We start from the raw sequence: 19262 nt of genomic DNA on the forward strand, positions 1-19262 counted from the left end.
GCCAGTCAGGATTGTTAATAATATGATGAGAATTTGTAAATAGAGAAGATAAAAGATACTTAAGTAATGGATTCTGACTCCAAGATACTCCCTGGAAGTTGCTTTCTTTCTTTTTACCCCATAAGAAAAAAAAAAATATTCTGTCTAATTCTGTATGTTTGAAGATTAACCGTAAATCCATGACTTTAAATGGAGTTCATTTGCAGTACTTAAAAATGCAAGGTTAGGCCGGGCACGGTGGCTCATGCCTGTAATCCCAGCACTTTGGGAGGCCGAGGTGGGTGGATCATGAGGTCAGGAGTTCGAGACCAGCTGGAACAACATGGTGAAACCCCGTCTCTACCAAAAATACAAAAATTAGCTGGGCATGGTGACAGGCACCTGTAGTCCCAGCTACTCAGGAGGCTAAGGCAGGAGAATCCCTTGAACCCGGGAGGCAGAGGTTGCAGTGAACCGAGATCATGCCACTGCCCTCCAGCCTGGGTGACAGAGCGAGACTCCATCTCAAAACAACAACAACAAAACAAACAAACAAAAAAACATGCAAGTTAGAAAATCCTAGCTCACCCAATGAGAACAAGCTACAAATGGAGACATCAAGATGTGTGCAAAATGCCCTCCTCAGTCCGTGATGTGAGGCTGATGGGGTACCTGGAACCCTTCAGAACTTTGTATCACATAGTAGAGTTCTTGAAACGGCCTTACTTTTGAAAAGAAGCCATGTTTCCCCCCCCCCCCCTTGAGTCTAATGACCATAGGCCCTGGGAACTTTGATTTAATTGTGCTGGATAAAACTGCCTTCAAATCGTTGCTCTGTAGCCCTGAGCGATGAACTGGAGTGGAATAAAGAACACGCTGGTGTTCTCTTTAACCCTTCAGTAGAACACACTAACCCCAATTAGTGGATAGAAGAAAAGATCCCTAAACTTCCCTGCTGACCACACAAAATACTTTTTACTTACCATGACTAATTGAATACACAAGCGTACATTTGTTTTAGCTGCAATATGAGGTGAAGTAACTAATAAAAATACAAAACAAATAGACCATTAATTTTAGGCCACCTCTTAAAAGAATGGGAACAAGCCAGGCGCAGTGGCTCACCTCTGTAATCCCAGCACTTTGGGAAGCCGAGGCAGGTGGATCACCTGAGATCGGGAGTTCAAGATCACCCTGACCAACATGGACAAACCCCGTCTCTACTAAAAATACAAAAATTAGCCAGGCGTGGTGGCACATGCCTGTAATCCAAGCTACTCAGGACGCTGAGGCAGGAGAATAGCTTGAATCCAGGAGGCAGAAGTCGCGGTGAGCTGAGATTGTGCCATCGCACTCCAGCCTGGGCAACAAGAGCAAAACTCCATCTCAAAAATAATAATAATAAATAAATAAAAGAATGGGAGCATGCAAATTAAGTCTGTGAGCCTGTTTGGAGGACTTCACTGGTCCCAGATTACCTTCTCCTAGTGGGATGGAGACACCTGGAATCCTGGAATCCACAGTGGGGTGTGTAGTGGAGACAGCTTTGGGAGCTTTCCTCTGGGAAAAGTGCTCAACTCAGTGGTTACATTCACTGAATCCTGAGAAAACTGTGCCATAACATCAACTTCAGAAGCTCATCTGCAGAGCTGGAGTCTTAGAACAGCCAGGGAGAGTTTTCCGGGGGACTTTCTGGTGTCCTTTTCTAAGCCCTGGTGCACAGGGACTATTTCGTATTGCTTAAAAAAATTTATAACAGTAACATACTCTTAGGCTGGGTGCAGTGGCTCATGCCTGTAATCCCAGCACTTTAGGAGGCTGAGGTGGGCAGATTACCTGAGGTCAGGAGTTTGAGACCAGCCTGGCCAACATGGTGAAACCCTGTCTCTACTAAAAATACAAAAATTAGCCAGGGGTGGTGGTGTGCATCTGTAGTCCTAGCTATTCTGGAGGCTGAGGCAGGAGAATCGCTTGAACCTGGTAGGCGGAGGTTGTGTGAGCCGAGATCGTGTCACTGCACTCCGGCCCCGGTGACAACAAAACTCCGCCTCAAAAAACAAACAAACAAACAAACAAACAGTAACATACTCTCAGCAAAGAATTGCAAGTGGGCAGAGTCATCAGGGTAGCCACTATTCACTGCTTGCTTTGCATCCTAACAGACCCTTAACTGGGCATATGCAAATATGCAGTCATATATTTAATCATGCAAATGGAACTTGAACTTTACCATACAAATTGTTCTGTGAATTCTATTTTTCCACTCCACAATAGACATTGGCATTCTGCTATGTCAGCTGAAATGCCTATTTTTATTTTTTACTTTAAAATTTTATTTTTGTTAGAGACAGGGCCTTGCTCTGGTGCCCAGGCTGGAGTGCAGCAGTGTGATCATAGCTCTCATAACCACAAACTCCTGGGCTCAAGTGATCCTCCCACCTCAGCCTCCTGAGTAGCTAGGACTACAGGCAAGTGCCACCATGCCTGGCTACATTAAAAAAAAAACTTATGGTGACGGGGTCTCAATATGTTGTCCAGGCTGGTCTCAAACTCCTGGCCTCAAGCTATTTTCCCACACTGACCTCCCAAAGTGTTGGGATTACAGGCATGAGCCACCACACCTGGCCCTTTTTTTGTTTTAAAATATATATGGTGTCCTGTAGAATGGACATACCTCGATTTATTTAATCATTTAATAGGCAGAGTTAGGAACCCTATCCTGTGTATTTACAGGTGGCATTTTAGAAATGAAGGCATAAATCTGTTAAATATGTCACACTGGTAGTGAGAAGAATTGAGACCATGCTGTAAGCTGCATAAGCATTTTATTTTATTTTATTTTATTTTATTTTATTTTATTTATTTATTTTTTGAGATGGAGTCTTGCTCTGTCGCCCAGGCTGGAGTGCAGTGGCCAGATCTGAGCTCACTGCAAGCTCTGCCTCCCGGGTTTACGCCATTCTCCTGCCTCAGCCTCCCAAGTAGCTGGGACTACAGGCGCCCACCACCTTGCCCGGCTAGTTTTTTGTATTTTTTTTTTAGTAGAGACGGGGTTTCACCATGTTAGCCAGGATGGTCTCGATCTCCTGACCTCGTGATCCGCCCGTCTCAGCCTCCCAAAGTGCTGGGATTACAGGCTTGAGCCACCATGCCTGGCCTGTATAAGCATTTTAGAGCCCTTGTATTTTCAAGATTTTAGATTGTATGGGAGTTGAACATGGGTTAATAAAGAACTGGAAGCCACAAAGGTCTTGTGTTAAGTAGAGTCACAGGGGCTAGACATCAGTGCTGTGCAGAGGACTGGGTGGGAGAAGAGGGCAGGACCTCCTACCCCAGGGATGTCTTCAGTCTTCAGGGCAGCCTGCTTGCTTCTGAATTGTCTGCCTCTTGTTGAGGCTTCATAGAGCCAGGTTACGGGTACTGGCTCCAGGCAGCCCCTAAAAGTGGGTGAGCTTTCTGCTAGACTTGCCTGCTCAGATTCATTAAGAAAGCCAGAGAGCATGGGCGGCGAGTGTGAGCGCAGCAGCCAGCTAGGGGTTCAGGCGTCAGTACTGAGGTCTGGCTAGGACGGTGAACCTGACGTGGGCCCTTGCTGCACTTTGGATTAGAGAAACCAAATCCACAGTGCAGCATGTCAGCTCTGAAACCCTGGGATAACACAGAGCTGCAGGCAAAAGCGAAGCTTGGTCACCTGAAAGTATTGTTGGTGACGTGGCACAGGGTGACGCTGCTTGGATTCAGTCACATGGCAGGGTGTGTTTCTGTGCTTCTGTGTGGAGGTAGGGGGTGAGCAGGCTGCAGGTGTGGGAGAGGAGCAGTTGGAAGTGAAGTGGGAATTGTAGAGCATCTGCTGAACAGAGAGGGCTGGGCGGCCTCGTGTCGGGAATGCACACCCACATGCATGTGTGCTGTGTGCTGGACTTGGCCACTGTGACTGGTGCGTGGTGATAGCCCTGCAGTCCCACTTGCAGGGGAGCTAGCGGCTGGGGCCCTGCAGCCCCTGGCAAAGCAGAGGGCCTGGATACTTGTGGAAAGAGCTTGCACTCTTGGAGTCAGACAGCCTGGAGTTGGAGTCCTGGCTTTAAGCTGCTCGCCAGATGAGTTGAGGCCAAGTTAAGCTCTCTGAGCCTCAGTTTCCTCATCCGGAAAATGGGATGATGGTGTCTCTAACTGGAGGATTATTGTGATCAATGAAAATAGGCTGAGGCCACAGTAGACTTCAGGAAGTACTCATTCCCTTCTCTTATTTTCTCTCTTCTTTCTCTTTTGTCCCTCTGACTTCTTGGACGTTTAGCCAGAGAGCTAGCGCTGAGGCTGTGGATTTCTCAGGCGCTGTTTTCTCTTCCTCTCTGCCTTCCCTTTCTGCCAGCAGCCACTCCTGCTCTTTCTTCCCAGGGCTGTGGGGAGGTAGGCTGGGGAAGCTTCAGGAGAGGTTGTTGGATGTTTGTGGATGCTGTCTGCTCCCTGCCTAAGGCCCCTCTGGGCAGCCCGGTGTTGGCTTTTGCCAACATGAGCTGGCATGAGCCACCGCACCCAGGCCTTGGGTCCCACTTGAGACAGTGAATGAGCCAGTTGGTATAGGGGGCTTCCCTGTGACAAGCTGCTGGCTGTTAGAGCATTTTCCAGACCCCATCATCTCCCCTCCTGTTAATAAAGGAGGAAGCAGCTGGGTATCCCCACCCCAGATCTTAGCTGAGCATTGACTCCCAATACATTTTTGCACAATTCCCATAGAGGACCTTTGATTCACACCTCTGGAGAGGGCATGGTTGGCCACTGACCTCCAGACTCTCTGCTCAAGGGAGATGGTGTCTTCCCTGGGCAGCCTCTGCTCCTGTGCCCTCGGCTTTTACTGAGTACACGTGGAGCCTTTAGCACCTTCTCAAGGAGAGGGGCTTTCAGACTGTGGAAAACCACGCACCGCTCCTCAGTGTTTCATATTTTCAGCTTAAGTTTGAAGGGACTACTGACTACCATTTGTGTGGCCCACCTGCCACGTGCCAGGCCCTGTGCTAAGCACTGGTCTGGCAGGAAAAATTTGAAACACTTGGTTCAGAAAGGGACGGTCCTGAGCTGCGGGAAGGGCTGAGGTGCAGCTGGACTTCCTGGAACCAGGGACACGAATCCTCCTCCATCTGCTCTCCACTTCTGATCCTGGTTTCTCTCAGCGGGAATGTTGGTTTCATTTTCAGATGGGTCTTCTTCAGATGTTTCCTAGAAACATGATTCCCTAGGGCTCTCATATCCTGTCTCGCAGTTGCACTAATATTCTGCCTCTTTCTCTGCTCTCCCCACTCTTTCTCCCCACTCCCAATTGAGAAAATCTCAGGGAAGGCCCTGATTGGCCCAGTTAGGTCCCATGCCCAACTCTGAGACCAGGGAGTCAGGGGCCTTGCTGGACCTGCATACTGGCTGGAGGGTGGAGTTGGGAAGAGCAGGGTGGATAAAATGCCACGTGTCCACCACAGGTAGGTGAATCTCCTGGTTCCAGATGGGAAAGCTGAGGTGACTAATCCTGGGTAGTCTGTTAGTGAGTGGCTGCCCTGCGACGGGAGTCAGGACTGGGACGGGGAACCCATCCTTTTAACCACTCTGCCACAGTGGTCTCTGCTGGCTGGAAGGCACTGTGCTAAGGCTGTGGGTAGAAAAGATGAACAGTGTGGGCTTCTAGCCTTCCAAGACCACAGAGGCCAAACCACAGGCACACAGAAACTTAAAATAAAGGAGCAAGTGGAAAAACACGATGCAGGAAATATGGGCAAGGTGCTCTGGGAGTTCAGGAAGTGAAGAGCTTGCTCTGGGTCGGGGCAGGATTGGGGTCTGCTGATGCCTTCTGGTGGAGATAAGGAAGTGTGTTCTGGTGTCAAGAAGAGTTTACATTAGGGCTTGAGCTGGACAAGGAGGGATTGATATGACGTTTAGTGAAAAATCTCATTAAACCTTTTTCTGACTGGCCCTCAGGGGTCTAGAATTGGATTGACTCTAGTCCTTGCTTGATGACATGCTCTTGTTCACACAAGCCCTGCTTTTGTCTTGTGTATTTTCTTTATTTTTTTTTTTTGGAGACAGGGTCTCACTCTGTCACCCAGGCTAGAGTGCATTGGTGTGATCATAGCTCACTGCAACCTCGAGCCCCTGGGCTCAAGCATTCCTCCCTGCTCTGCCTCCCAAGTAGCTGGGACTATAGGCACATGCTATCACGCCCAAATAATTTTTCATTTTTTACGGAGATGGGTCTTGCTATGTTGCCTAGGCCGGTTTCCAACTCCTGGCTTCAAGCGATCCCTCCGCCTCAGTCTTCCAAAGTGCTGGGATTATGGGCGTGAGCCACTGCACCTGACTGTGTTGTCTGTTTCAAATAATGCCTTTAAGTCTGTTTTAATGGAACTTAAACAGCAGTTTGCTTGAATATACTTCTACTTTTGCAAAGATGAGCTAAACGGATTTTTAAAAAATCTTCATTTTAGCATCTACGTCATGGGCTTGGTCCTGGAGTGGATTAAAAACAATGGAGGTGCGGCGGCCATGGAGAAGCTTAGCTCCATCAAATCTCAAATGATTTATGAGATTATTGATAATTCTCAAGGATTCTACGTGTAAGTCAATGGATTTTATCTGCTATTTTCCCTCTTGTGAATTTAAAACCATATATATACTGTGTGCCTTTGAAAAGTGGACATATTCACCTTTCTCTGAGACATTAAAATGCTGGTGAGTGTGGGTGGTCCTGGGCTCCATGAACAAGGGAATGGGTGGTGAGTTCTTCCCTCCTGTGCCCCATCCCGGGGCTCTCAGGCTTTGGGACCTGTGTTCCAGTGGGTAGTGATGTTTCTCACACCAAAGACATCACCCTGGGGAAGAATCTCAGTTCACCCCCTGGGGTAGGTCCTGTCTACTCCCTGCTTGCTTCGTACATTTTCCGGGAAAAAACACGTGTACTTTCTGGAATGTGTCAATTGAAGGATTCCCGTTAGAGATCTTTGGGATAAATACTCACTCCTGGCCTCCTCTTCTGCGTTATTTCCCTTTTTAAGAAAGTTCACTCCTTTGCTTATTATAAGACAGATGCTGTTATCCCAGAGTCTGTGAATGGAATTGGCTTTGGCATGGGGTTGACTCCGGTTTAAATATTTCCATGACCAAATGATTAATGAGTATGTCTTACCCACTAGCCCTGCACCTGGGAATTCCGCAGAAAATGTGTGGGTCTTGTATTAGTGTCCTGGGGCTGGCGTAATAAAGTGCTACAGACTTAGTGGCTCAAAACATCAGAAGACTTATTCTCACTCTTCAGGGGCCAGAAGTTCAAAATCAAAGTGTCAGCAGAGTTTTGTTCCCTCCAGAGAGCCATGCCTCGCCTCCTTCAGCATCTAGTGGCTCCAGGTGGTCCTTGATTTGTGGCTGCATCACTCCAGCCTCCACATCTGTCTTCACATGGCCTTCTCCTTTCTGCCGTGTCTTCCCTTCTGTCTCTTAAAAAGAGAGGTCTTTGGATTTAGGGCCTATCCAGATAATCCAGGATCATCTCACGTCGAGATCCTTCACGTAATGACATCTGCAAAGGCCATTTTTTCCAAATAGGTCATATTCACAGATAGATTCTGGGGGTTCGGACATGGGCATACCTTTTCAGGGTCACCATTCAATCCACAGCATTAGGCCCTTCACCAAAATGCCAGATGGGAAGCACCTGGTGCAGTGCCTTGGATGCAGAGAAGTGTAACAGGTGGTATCTTCATTTGCTTTTCCCTTTCCCTTAAGGTGGGTACAGGTAAACAAAGACCAGACTTTCCGCTGTGTGCATGTATGTGCACCTACACATATACATAAATGCTTAAACCCACCAAACTGAGAACCCCCTTCTTAGTGGTCATTGCTCTTTGGGTTCAGTCTATTGTAACAAAAATATCTGCTTGATGGTAAGTTGGAAATTTGTCCTCTCTCAGATAATTCAGTGGCCACATGGGACAGACAAAATGATGCCTCAATCCTAACTTAGAATTGTACTTTTAAGCCAAGATTTAACTAACACATCTCCATAACCACCCATGGGTGGGCAGTGCTGGTGTACTTTTTGGATGGCATGCTGCTGCCACCTTTGTTCTTGCAATGCTTGTTGCCTGCTTTTGTGAGCTCTTGGCATGCAGTGGTCCTCCTCCAGCTGCAAGCCCAGGGGGAGATAGGCTTGGCAGGATGCCTTGGCCTTTGGGCTCCTCTCCCAGGTACCATCTTGGGGAAGGGATACACACTCTGCATTACTGCCTGTTCTCTGGTTCTGTGCAACTGAGAAGCAAGTGCAGGCTGGGGGCTCGGTGCTGGGGAAACTTCCACCCTGTACCTTGATGTGTGAGTCGGGAGGCCAGGATACCCTGCCTGTGCTCACTGAAGCCATTTAACGTGCACAATTAGCAGTAGGTATCCAAGGATTTCATAGCCAAGGGCTAAAGAATGTGGCGTGAGCCTGGAAAAGGGGATACTGTTTGGTTGGAGGTGAAGAGAGGGCTTTTGCATCAGCTTATTATGAGCCCTGGTCATGAGTAGAATTAGGCAGAGAAGAGGGCAGAAAGGTTTAGAGTTCTAACCTTTAGAGAGGTTAGAATCATCCCTGCAAAGGCACTGAGGGAAGAGTGTACAATGTGTTTGGGGAGCAGAGCATGGGCTGCTTGAAGGGGATGGCTTATGCTGGGATTGGAAGGAAGGTCTGTGGAAGCGTGTGAGGATGTGTTTAGTCCACCTATTTATTCATTCATTCATCTACTCACCCACCCATCCACCTACCTACCCATCTATCCATCCACTCATTCACTCATTCATTCATTCATTCATCCATCTGTTCACTCATTCACCTATACATTCATCCTGTCATCCACTCATCCTTCCACCACTGACCCACCTATCCATCTATTCATCCACCACCCACCTACCTATCCATCCATTCACCCACTCACTCATCCATCTACCATCCATTACCCATCCATCCTTCCACCTACCTATTCACCCATCTCCCCATTCACCCATCCACCCATCTATCCACCTGCCCATTCATTCACCCATCCACTCATCCATACATCCATCTGTCCACCCATTCATCTATCCATTCATTCATCCATCCACTCATCTACCCATTCACTCATCCATCAATCATCCATCCATCCATCCATCCATCCATCCATCCATCCATCCCTCCATCCCTCCATCCCTCCATCTGCCCACCCATCCATCCATTCACCTACCCATTCACCCACCCACCTATCCATCCATCTACCTACCCATCCACCCTTCCATCTATCCATCCACCCTTCCACTTATCTACCCGTCTATCTATCCATCCATCCATCCATCCATCCATCTACTCATTCATCCACCCATCTACCCACCCACTCATCTGTCCATTCACCCTTTTACCTATCCATCCGTCTACCCACTTGTCCATCCATCCATCCATCCATCCATCCATCCATCCATCCATCCACTCATCCATTCTCCCACCTACCCACCCATCCATCCGTCCATCCATCCATCCATCCATCCATCCATCCATCCATCCATCCATAAAATGACTCCTGAGCACCCACTCTGTAGACTAGTCTTGTTCTAGGCTCCTGGAAGACCGAGAAGAATAAATCATCTTCCCTGGCTCCCTAAAAAAAAAAAATCCCTGAATGTGAGTAAAAGCACTTGGTGGTTATAGTGGATGGGAGACCAGTTTTTCTATTAGCTTTTAGCTCTACATATTTCTCAGGAGATGTGTAGACATGATATTAGAGGACAGAAAGAACGGTGATACCACTGGGAAAAAAAATTAAGGGCATCAGGAACAAAATAAGAAAGCATAGAAGGAATTCTGGGAAGCTCCTGAATCCCCCCCGCCGCCCCTAGGTCCTTTAACTCCAAGCACTCAACCTGGGCCTCTCCCAGCAGGCAGGCTGCCAAACTAATGTTGCAGGCGGGTCATCTCCTGGGGAATCTGGTCACCCTTCACACCCAGAGCTCTTCACTCATTTATGAACTGCCTTGACCCAGGACTTCCGGTCCTTTTTCAGAATAAACCTCTTTCTGGGAACTCCCAGCACCCCCTCAGCTGCCTGCCTGGAAAGCGTCATCCCAGGCGCTTGGTGTCCTGTGGAACCTTGTTACTGGAGTAGAAAGGAGGCTCTACTCTGTCTCTCCTCTGTTTACAGCTGGAGACTCCCAGGCTGTGCCTGAACTCACTTAGGTTTTCAGGAAAGTCTTCTTTTCTTTGGAACTATGGAAATAGTGGAGCAACATGGCCCCATGAGAGGCGTGCATTTTAAAGAGGAATACCTAGAATTAGAATTTGCAATTTACCACCACCTTTGCTCCTCATTTTTGTCTCTGAGAAGATGCATCCCTCCCCACTTCCATGCCCCCTGACTCGTAAGCCAGCTCCTTTACTTAACATGGTTCCAGGTTGTTTGCTGGGTGTTTCACCGGCCCTGCTGGTGACCTTGGCAGGGAATTCTGGGACTAGATAAGACAACCTTCAAAGCCTCCGAGTTGATTCCATAGCCCAGTCACCCACACTGTGCTGACTGACTCCATATTGAGCCCACGTGGGCTGTTTAGCATCTTGGGCTTAGAAGCCTCACTTTGCCACTGCAGTGCATGTGACCTCGCGCAAGTGACCTAACTGCTCTAAGCCACAGTTTTCTCATCTGTACCATGGAGGTAATGATACGTACTTCTTAAAATTGTCAAGAGAATTAAAAGGAAATGCTTCTGAATCAAGAGTACATAATATAAGGATTGAGAGCATTTTTACATTAAGGATTGAGGACTCTTGTGCTGGTTAATTTGTATAAAGTGCTAGAAACAGTGCTTGGCACATAGGAAGCATTCCTTGCATGTTAGCTCTTAATAGCATTATTTGTGGTTATTGTTATGTAAAGCAATTATGATATTCCTGACACACAGTGCTTATATAATACAAGCTTTTGTAATATAATTAATTATATAAGTATATAATAGATATTTATTTTATTATGTAAGGATGTGCAAGTGACAGATTCCATGTCTGGATCTGAGGTCACCTTTATCACCTTATGTGGCTACCAGGCCTTAGGAAAGAGAAGGAGGCACGTGATGGGTCTAGTGAAGACCCTAAAATAAAATGAAGCAGGCAGAGTCCTAGGCACCTTACACTTGTGAATGCCTTTTGTTGTCATCACAACCCTGTGAAGTAGACACTGAGCCTATGCAGCAGAAGCACAGATAGGACAAGGATGCAGCTGGGAAGTGGGAGCAGCCAGGCTATGAACATGGGGTTGGAAGGCTCGTTCCAGAACCTCTGCTGCTATCTAAGTCCAGGAGTGCAGAAGGCCTTAAAGAGGCCATACAACTTAAGCCATAAAGTAAAAGAATGACATATTTAATGACATGAACATTTTAAAATTTTATATGGCTTAAGACATCATAAACAGACTTAAAAATGACAGAATGAGAAAGATTTTGCAGTATATAACACATAAAGGTTACTATCCTTAATATAGGCAAGAACCCACAGATGAATGAAAAAGGATAAGGAAATAAAAGTGGGGGTGTGGTGGTTGCTAACAGTATGAGGAAACAACTCAGAAGAAATGCAAGCTGCCTCATAGACAAATGGAAAGATGCCACCTTCATTAGTTCCTTAGGACATGCAGATTAAAACCGTGAGATATGTTTTGCCTTTGATCTGCAGACATTAAAAGGATTGATAACATCTGGTGCCAGTGAGGGGATGCACTTTTGCTGAGAGTATAAATCTGGACAAATTTGGAGTATAAATCTGGACAAATTTGAATTATAATGAGATTGCAGCACTCATTACAATTCAAAACTTACATGCGCTTTGACCAAGGATTTTTATGTCTACACATTTACCCTTCTGGCAGAATTCCTTCTATGCTTTCTTATTTTGTTCCTGATGCCCTTAATTATTTTCCCAGGCACTCTGCCTGGGTACAGTGGTGTGCACAAAATTAGGAACCAGCAAGTCCAATGTAGGATGTAATGGTGAAAATATGGAGACATGCCCATCAGTAGGGGTCTGATGAAATAAATTAGGATCTGTGGGTAATATGGAATAACTGCATTGAGAAGGATGAAGCGAGTCTCTTAACAGACATGGGAAGATGACTGTGTTATGTCATCAGACCAAAAGGAGCAAGAGCAAATATAGAAAAAGACAAATCTATGAGTCTTTAAAAACTACAACAAGGCCAGGTACAGTGGCTGATGCTTGTAATCCTAGCACTTTGGGAGTCCAAGGTGGGAAAATTGTTTGACCTCCAAGGAGTTCGAGACCAGCCTGGGCAACATAGTGAGATCTCGTCTCTACAAATAATAATAATAATAAAAAATCAGCCGGGTGTGGTGGTGCGTGCCTATAGTCCCAGCTACTTGGGAAGCTGAGGCGGGAGGATCGCTTGATCCCAGGAGGTCGAGGCTGCAGGAGGCTGAGATTGGACCACCACACTCCAACCTGGGTGACAGAGTGAGACCCTGTCTCAAACAAAAACAAAAACAAAAAATCTACAACAGTTATATATCAATACGTATATACACATAGACACACATAGATGTATACTCGCATATACACACAGATGTACATGTGTGTATCTAAAACGATCCTGAGGAATGCACAGCAGACCGTTAGGGTAGCCACCTCTGTGGGAAGAAGGGTGGCAGATCTTCATATTTTTATTCTAAATTTTCATAATCGTGTACAAATTTAAAATTAATTTTTTGTTGACAAAACCAGGCAGTAAGGAGAGGCCTACATAGGGTTACATTTGGTGGGCTTCTCTTCACGTACTCTTCTTTCGCATTGCCTGTGTATCTGACACATCCTTTCAGAGGGGCCTGACGGTGGAGTGATGTTTCTTCATCGCCTTCTCATCTCCTGTGACTTTCTTGCGTTCCCTTCTGAGCCTTGCCACCTTTGTGTACCTCCGCCATGGTGTACCTCCGCCATGTTCCCCTCCTCCAGTACCTTGGGAAGTCTCGGTGTGTCTCTGAGCAGCATGTCTCCTTGGGGACTGTCTGGAACTCTCATCCCCGCAATAGGAAGCGTTTTTCAGTCATGGGGGATCACTGCATTCCTGTCTGACCTCCTGGAGGTTCCTCATTTATGTGGTCGCTGAGCCCTTGAGAGGCTTCAGGAAGTCAGGAATGAGGAGGTCTGCCTAGCTCTGTGAATGCAGCTTTCCTAAGTTTCTCTGGCCATGAAACCGCTTTCCCAGAACGCCTGTTGACATCTTGTCTGTGCTCCACCTAGACGTTGGGAAGCGTGGCTCTTTCCTTGGCTCCCACTTGGACTTTCTCCTTAAATCTTTACAGCCCTGGGATTACCAGCTGGTTCCATGCCCATCCATAGCCCACATAGCCTCTCAGTCTACCTTGGCCCCTTCTCCTACCTCACCCCTCAACCCATTCAAACAACAGACTTGGTCACCTCTGAAATTTGGTGTAAACTCCCGGGACTGCTCACTGGGGAGCAGGAGCTAGATCCAGCCCACAGTGGTGCTTGACAGGGGTCACCCGTGTTTAAAAACACAATTGGAGCCAAGATTGGGCTCTTGGAAGATACTTAGAGATCTGGTTTCTTATTCCGTAATCCATGTGCCTCTGAAATGGGGAAAAAGAAACTTTGACAGAGACAGCCATATGTTTCAGGAAAAAAAAAGGGAGAGCCTCTTTTTCAGACTAGTCCTCCACGTTTAAAATGTGCGAGCTCGTTTGCACCTTCCACACCGGCCCGTCCTACTCATTCATGTGAGTAGTGTGGGGACCTGCTGGCTTTGAGTTTGCCGCCCATGCTTGAAGCTCCTCAGTGCTGGCACCTTGGTACAGGCCCTAGCTCTTTTGACCTAGAAAGTTTTTTTTTTTTTTTTTTTTTCCCAGCCATTTCCTTTTTTTAGTTTGCAGTTTGTGTTCAGTGCAAACCCATAACATGAGACATTACTATGAATCAAAGCGTAAATACACAAACACAATATACAATCCAAAATAGACGTGCAGCCTTCAGGAATGAAGCAGAAAACAGGTTCATTCACATGCACAGTAGCATCAGGGCTGTGTGATCTGGTTGTTCCCATGTAGCTTCCTAAAGGTGGAAAAAAATGACTTTGGTCATTTTAGACTACTGTGGCCATATTAGATATTGGAACCCTAGAAAGTTCTTCATAAAAGCTTTCCAGCAGCTCTGTGGGTTCCCAGTTTCTTCACCCCCCAGTCTCCCCTCTGTGTGCTATAATTGTTTTTCTAAAACACAGACCACATTTTGTTATACAAACTGGATTACTCCTCATTGCTGAAGGATCCAGTCCAGTTCCCAGCAGGGCACTCCACAGCCCTGGCCCTGTGGGTCTTCCCAGCCACCCCAGCCAGGAAGCCAGTGCTTCAGTTAAGTCAGCGGACTTGCTGGAAGCCTTTGTGCCTTTGCAGATGCAGCGGTCTGCCAGATGCCCTTCCTTCTCATCTGTTGTAACCATGCTGTGTCCCCTCCCCTGAAAGCTGTCAACCTTGCCTCTGCATAATTCCTTATCTGGCATCTCTGCCTTTGCAGCTCTTGGCTGTTACAGCACTTCTTACATATAATTGTGATTCCCTCCGGAGCTATCTGTCTGTAGATTGGGAGCAGTTAATTTCCTTTCATCTTTTTTTCTACCCCCAGCCCCATACTAGAGACATTCTCCCATGGGTAGTGCATAAATATTTGTTGCATGACAATTTAGTCTTTAATTTCTCGCTTTTATGACATTATTGCTTTGTGATATCTTCTACTTTCATGATAGGATGGGTAAGTTGGAGGGAGAGGAACTGTAAATACAGATGCTTAATTCTTCCTGCTTTCAATTTTTTTTTCTCTTAAGTTAAATGTGCTTTTTGTTGCTCCACCTCTCTGATTGGAGCCTCACATTGGGAGCCTGAGGCAGTGGAATATCAAAAGAGGGTAGCCGCTGAATGTTTAATTTCAACATCAGCCATGAAACCTACCACTTCGAATAGTGGGGCCTGGAATTCAGGCTCAAAATCTTTTCCACATATTTGGTTTCCCCTTTGGCCTCTCTTTTGCTCAAAGGTATGTTCTAGACTCTCATTAACTTTAATAAGAATTACGGATGTGCCCTTAGGGGGCCTCTCACACTGCCTTTATTTGCTGTAATTTTAATGAATTCTACCCGTAGAAGTGTAAGAATAAAATAGGATATACTTGAGCAAAGGGAAAGAGAGAAAGAGAGGATTATTACACATTGTGCCTTTTTTTTTTTTAATTGCAGAGTAATGTCAGCTACTCTTCCATTTGTCTCCTTTGGTTGCCAGTGAAAAATAATTTTGGCTGCTTATTTTCCAAAGCAGAAACTGAAGTCAAACACGAACCTTTCCTAGACAAAAATTCACTCATAATTATTTTTGAGAGTCGATATGTACCTTATGCAAGGTGCTGGGAATAAAAAGATGAATTTATTCCCATAAAGACATACACCTACTATGTACCCAGAAAAATTAAAAATAAAAAATTTTTAAAAGATAAATGTATTAACAGGTACTTATATAGCATTTAGTGTGTTGCAGACACAGTTTTAAATTGTGTCAGTTATTTATTTCTGCATCATAGAACACCTTAAAAACTTAAGTGACTGAAAACAACCACCATTCTCTTGCTTGTAGTTTTTTGGGTCAGCAGGTTGGGCTGAGCTCAGCTAGGGGGTTCTTCTGCTGGTCTTGGGATGTCTCATTCTACTGAAGTCATCATCTAGTTATTGGTTTGAGCCAGATGGTCTACAGTGGTTTCACATAATCTGGCAGTTGGTGCTGGCTGTTGGCTGGGACACTTATTTCCAGCACGCTAGCTCAGACATGCTTAAGTGACAGCAATACAGCAATACATATATATATATATATTTTTTTTTTTTTTTGAGACAGAGTCTTGCTCTGTCACCCAGGCTGGAGTACTCTGGCGCAATCTTGGCTCACAGCAATCTCTGCCTCCCGAGTTCAAGCAATTCTCCTGCCTTAGCCTCCTGAGGAGCTGGGATTACAGGCATGCGCCACCATGCCCAGCTAATTTTTTTTATTTTTTAATTTTTTTAGTAGAGACAGGGGTTTCACCATGTTGGTCAGGCTGGTCTCAGACTCCTGACCTCATGATCCACCCGCCTCGGCCTCCCAAAGTGCTGGGATTACAGGTGTGAGCCACCATGACAGTGATATTTTAAGAGAGTAGGAAGAGAGGCTGTAAGGTCTCTTGAGGCCTAAGCTTGGAAGTTGCAAAGAGTCTGTTGTAATCTCTTGGCCAAAGCCAGTCAAAAGGCCAGCTCAGATTCAAAAGATGGAAAACTAGATTCCACCTCTTCTTGTTTTTAAATGGGCCACAAAAATTCTCTATAAATACTGACTTATTTAATGCTTATGACAACTTGAGGTGGTTGAGATAGGTTCCTCTATTATTACGACTGTTCAGATGAGGAAAGTGAGGCATAGCAGAGAGGTTAAGTAACGTGCTCAAGGTCACACAGCTTGGGGCAATACCATGGTAAGTCCTTTAAAGTTGCTGCTCATTATTTTTGCCTTACAGCCACTATAGGACCAACTTATCATTTCTCTGCAGCCTTGCAGAGAAAGAGGTCAGTCACATTTGCCGTGTGGCTGCCATGTGTTGGAAGCTTCATATATGTAGTGCCACTAAACTGTCACAACTAGTCTGAAATGGAGATATTGTTATTCCCAGGTTTCAGGTGAGGAAACTGAGGCTGATGGAAATTAAGTATAAGTCATACAAGGGGATGATAACCCACTGTTCCATATGCAAGAGTTTGGTTTCCTTAAGTAAACAATAAATGTGCTGGGGCAGATTTTTTGTTTTTTGTTTTTAAAAAAATCTTCTGCTTGCATCTAGGAAGTGTTTTTAAAAATCTGTTGATTTGTTTATGACAACCCATACATTTCAGAAAAGTAGCTGGAATAAAGAACATGTTTTTCAGATGTCCAGTGGAGCCCCAAAATAGAAGCAAGATGAATATTCCATTCCGCATTGGCAATGCCAAAGGAGATGATGCTTTAGAAAAAAGATTTCTTGATAAAGCTCTTGAACTCAATATGTTGTCCTTGAAAGGGCATAGGTGAGTACATCTGCAATCCACAAGCTTGGCAAAGAATTAGCTTAGTTTTTCAAATGCAGAATAAAACAAATCTCTAGGAGCCTGCTTAGCTTGGAGTAGCAGTTATGTACTTTGTTGGGCCAACCCAGCTGTTATAAGGATGTGCCTTCTTCCTATTGTTTATGGAACCCTTTGTGTAATTCCCCAGCTGAGAGTATAATGGTGCTCCATCTTCCATGGGGGTTTTGGCAAAATTACCTTTGAAAAATCTCTTACACTGCTCGTATAGCACAGAGGTTGCCATTCCATCTCTGATGAGGCCAGCACCACTGTGTTCCGAAGGTAGAGCATCATTATTATTCCAACTGAACATCAAATTAGTAGCTAGTCTTGCATGCTCTATGAGAAATAAATGTCCTCACATGAGAAGAGCAGCAGGGAGATGCCTGGCCCCCATCTTGCTGGCACTGTCACGGCAGGCTCATGAATGGTGAACAGAATCGCTATCTTCTTCCAGCTTATCTTCTCTTCCTCCCATCTTGTTTTCTTTCTTTGCTAAGAGTGAATAGTTCGAACGACTCTCAGTTAAATGTGAGCATGGTGAACCTTCACAGCTTAAGGGAGAATTTTCTGATGACTGAGACGCGTGAAGCTCTGTGCCAGGTGTCGGGAGTTTTTAGGTCGGAGACTGGAAACGATGGTCTCAGGTGCTGCAACTCTCAGGAGATAGTGGCTAGAAAAAGTCGTTTTGGTGCTAAATTAGACGTTTTTGTTCTCAATGCCTGGATCTTTGGTCATTCTAGGTCCGTGGGAGGCATCCGGGCCTCTCTGTATAATGCTGTCACGATTGAAGATGTTCAGAAGCTGGCCGCCTTCATGAAAAATTTTTTGGAGATGCATCAGCTATGAACACATCCTAACCAGGATATACTCTGCTCCTGAACAACATACAAAGTTTAAAGTAACTTGCGGATGGCTACAAAGAGTTAACAAACACAGTATTTTTCTTAAATGAACATGTTTATTGTAGATTCTTCTTTTTTGAAAGAACAGCAAAACATCTACGGCTCTGTAAAGCTGGTGGGACCTAATGTTCACCTTAATTCTGACTTGAACTGGAAACATTTTAAGAAACCTTCTTGTTGCTTTTCTAACAAATTCCTGCTTATTTTGCCTTTGCTGCTACTTTTTCTAGTTAGCTTTCAAACTTGCCTGTGGACTTAATAATGCAAGTTGCAATTAATTATTTCTGGAGTCATGGGAACACACAGCATAGAGGGTAGGTGGGGCCTTCTAGGTGCTGAATCTAGACATCTGTGGGGTCTCCTGGGTTCAGCGGCTGTTGATTCAAGGTCAACATTGACCACTGAAGGAGCGGTTTAAGAGTACCAGGCAAAGGGCAAACTGTAGATCGATCTTTATACTGTTATCACAAGAGAAGTGACATACTTTATATATGTTTCTATTAGCAAGGTCTGTTTCTAATACCATATACTTTATATCTCTATACATTTATATTTCTAATAATATGGTTATCACTGATACATGTAGACACTTTTAGAATTTATTAAATCCTTGACCTTGTGCATTATTCCATTAGCAACAGTTGCACCCCCTCCTCAGCCCTCCCCTTCCTCTTTTTAAGCTGTTTTATGAAAAAGATCTAGAAGTTCTTGATTCATTTTTACTGTTCTTTCCAGAGGTAAAAGAGAAAGTTGATTGGTTGGTTGTTTTTCAATTATGCCATTAAACTAAACATTTCTGTTAAATTACCCTATCCTTTGTTCTCTTGACTGTTTTCTTTGTAATGTTTGATGACAAGAGTGATACTTTGCTGAAAAGTCTTTCCCCTATTGTTTATCTATTGTCAGTATTTTATGTTGAATATGTAAAGAACATTAAAATCCTAAAACATCTAAGCCCTTGTCAATGAATATCTCTACCTGCTTTTTAGACAAATCATTCTTTTTTAAACTTTATGATGGGAAAGCTTGAGGTCTGAAAATAGCACCTGCTAAGGGTAATTTAGTTCAACCAAAGATCTAAGATTTAACTCTTGCGCATCCATTTAAAAAAATTCAACACAGTGTGGGAGCTTTCCATTTGCTTTTGGAATGGGCGTTATCAGCAAACCACCTTCCATTGCAGCTGAAGGTGTAGAGTTCTATGAGCTCTGTC

General features: G+C 45.1%; 1 protein-coding gene across 2 annotated transcripts in view; it reads left to right on the forward strand.

Moving 5' to 3' along the window:
• PSAT1 (phosphoserine aminotransferase 1) overlaps positions 1–19003 on the forward strand; it is a 32918-nt gene extending 13915 nt beyond the window's left edge. For both annotated transcript variants that reach the window (XM_001101767.5, XM_028835269.2), the window contains exons 7-9: positions 6447–6575; positions 16968–17105; positions 17888–19003. In XM_001101767.5, coding sequence (XP_001101767.3) covers positions 6447–6575; positions 16968–17105; positions 17888–17993 — 373 coding nt within the window. In that variant the 3' untranslated portion in view covers positions 17994–19003. The remainder of the gene's footprint in view (positions 1–6446; positions 6576–16967; positions 17106–17887) is intronic.
• The last annotated feature ends 259 nt before the right edge of the window (positions 19004–19262 follow it).

This window comes from Macaca mulatta, chromosome 15 (genome assembly GCF_049350105.2).
Source record: "Macaca mulatta isolate MMU2019108-1 chromosome 15, T2T-MMU8v2.0, whole genome shotgun sequence".
NCBI classification, from domain to species: Eukaryota; Metazoa; Chordata; class Mammalia; order Primates; family Cercopithecidae; genus Macaca; species Macaca mulatta.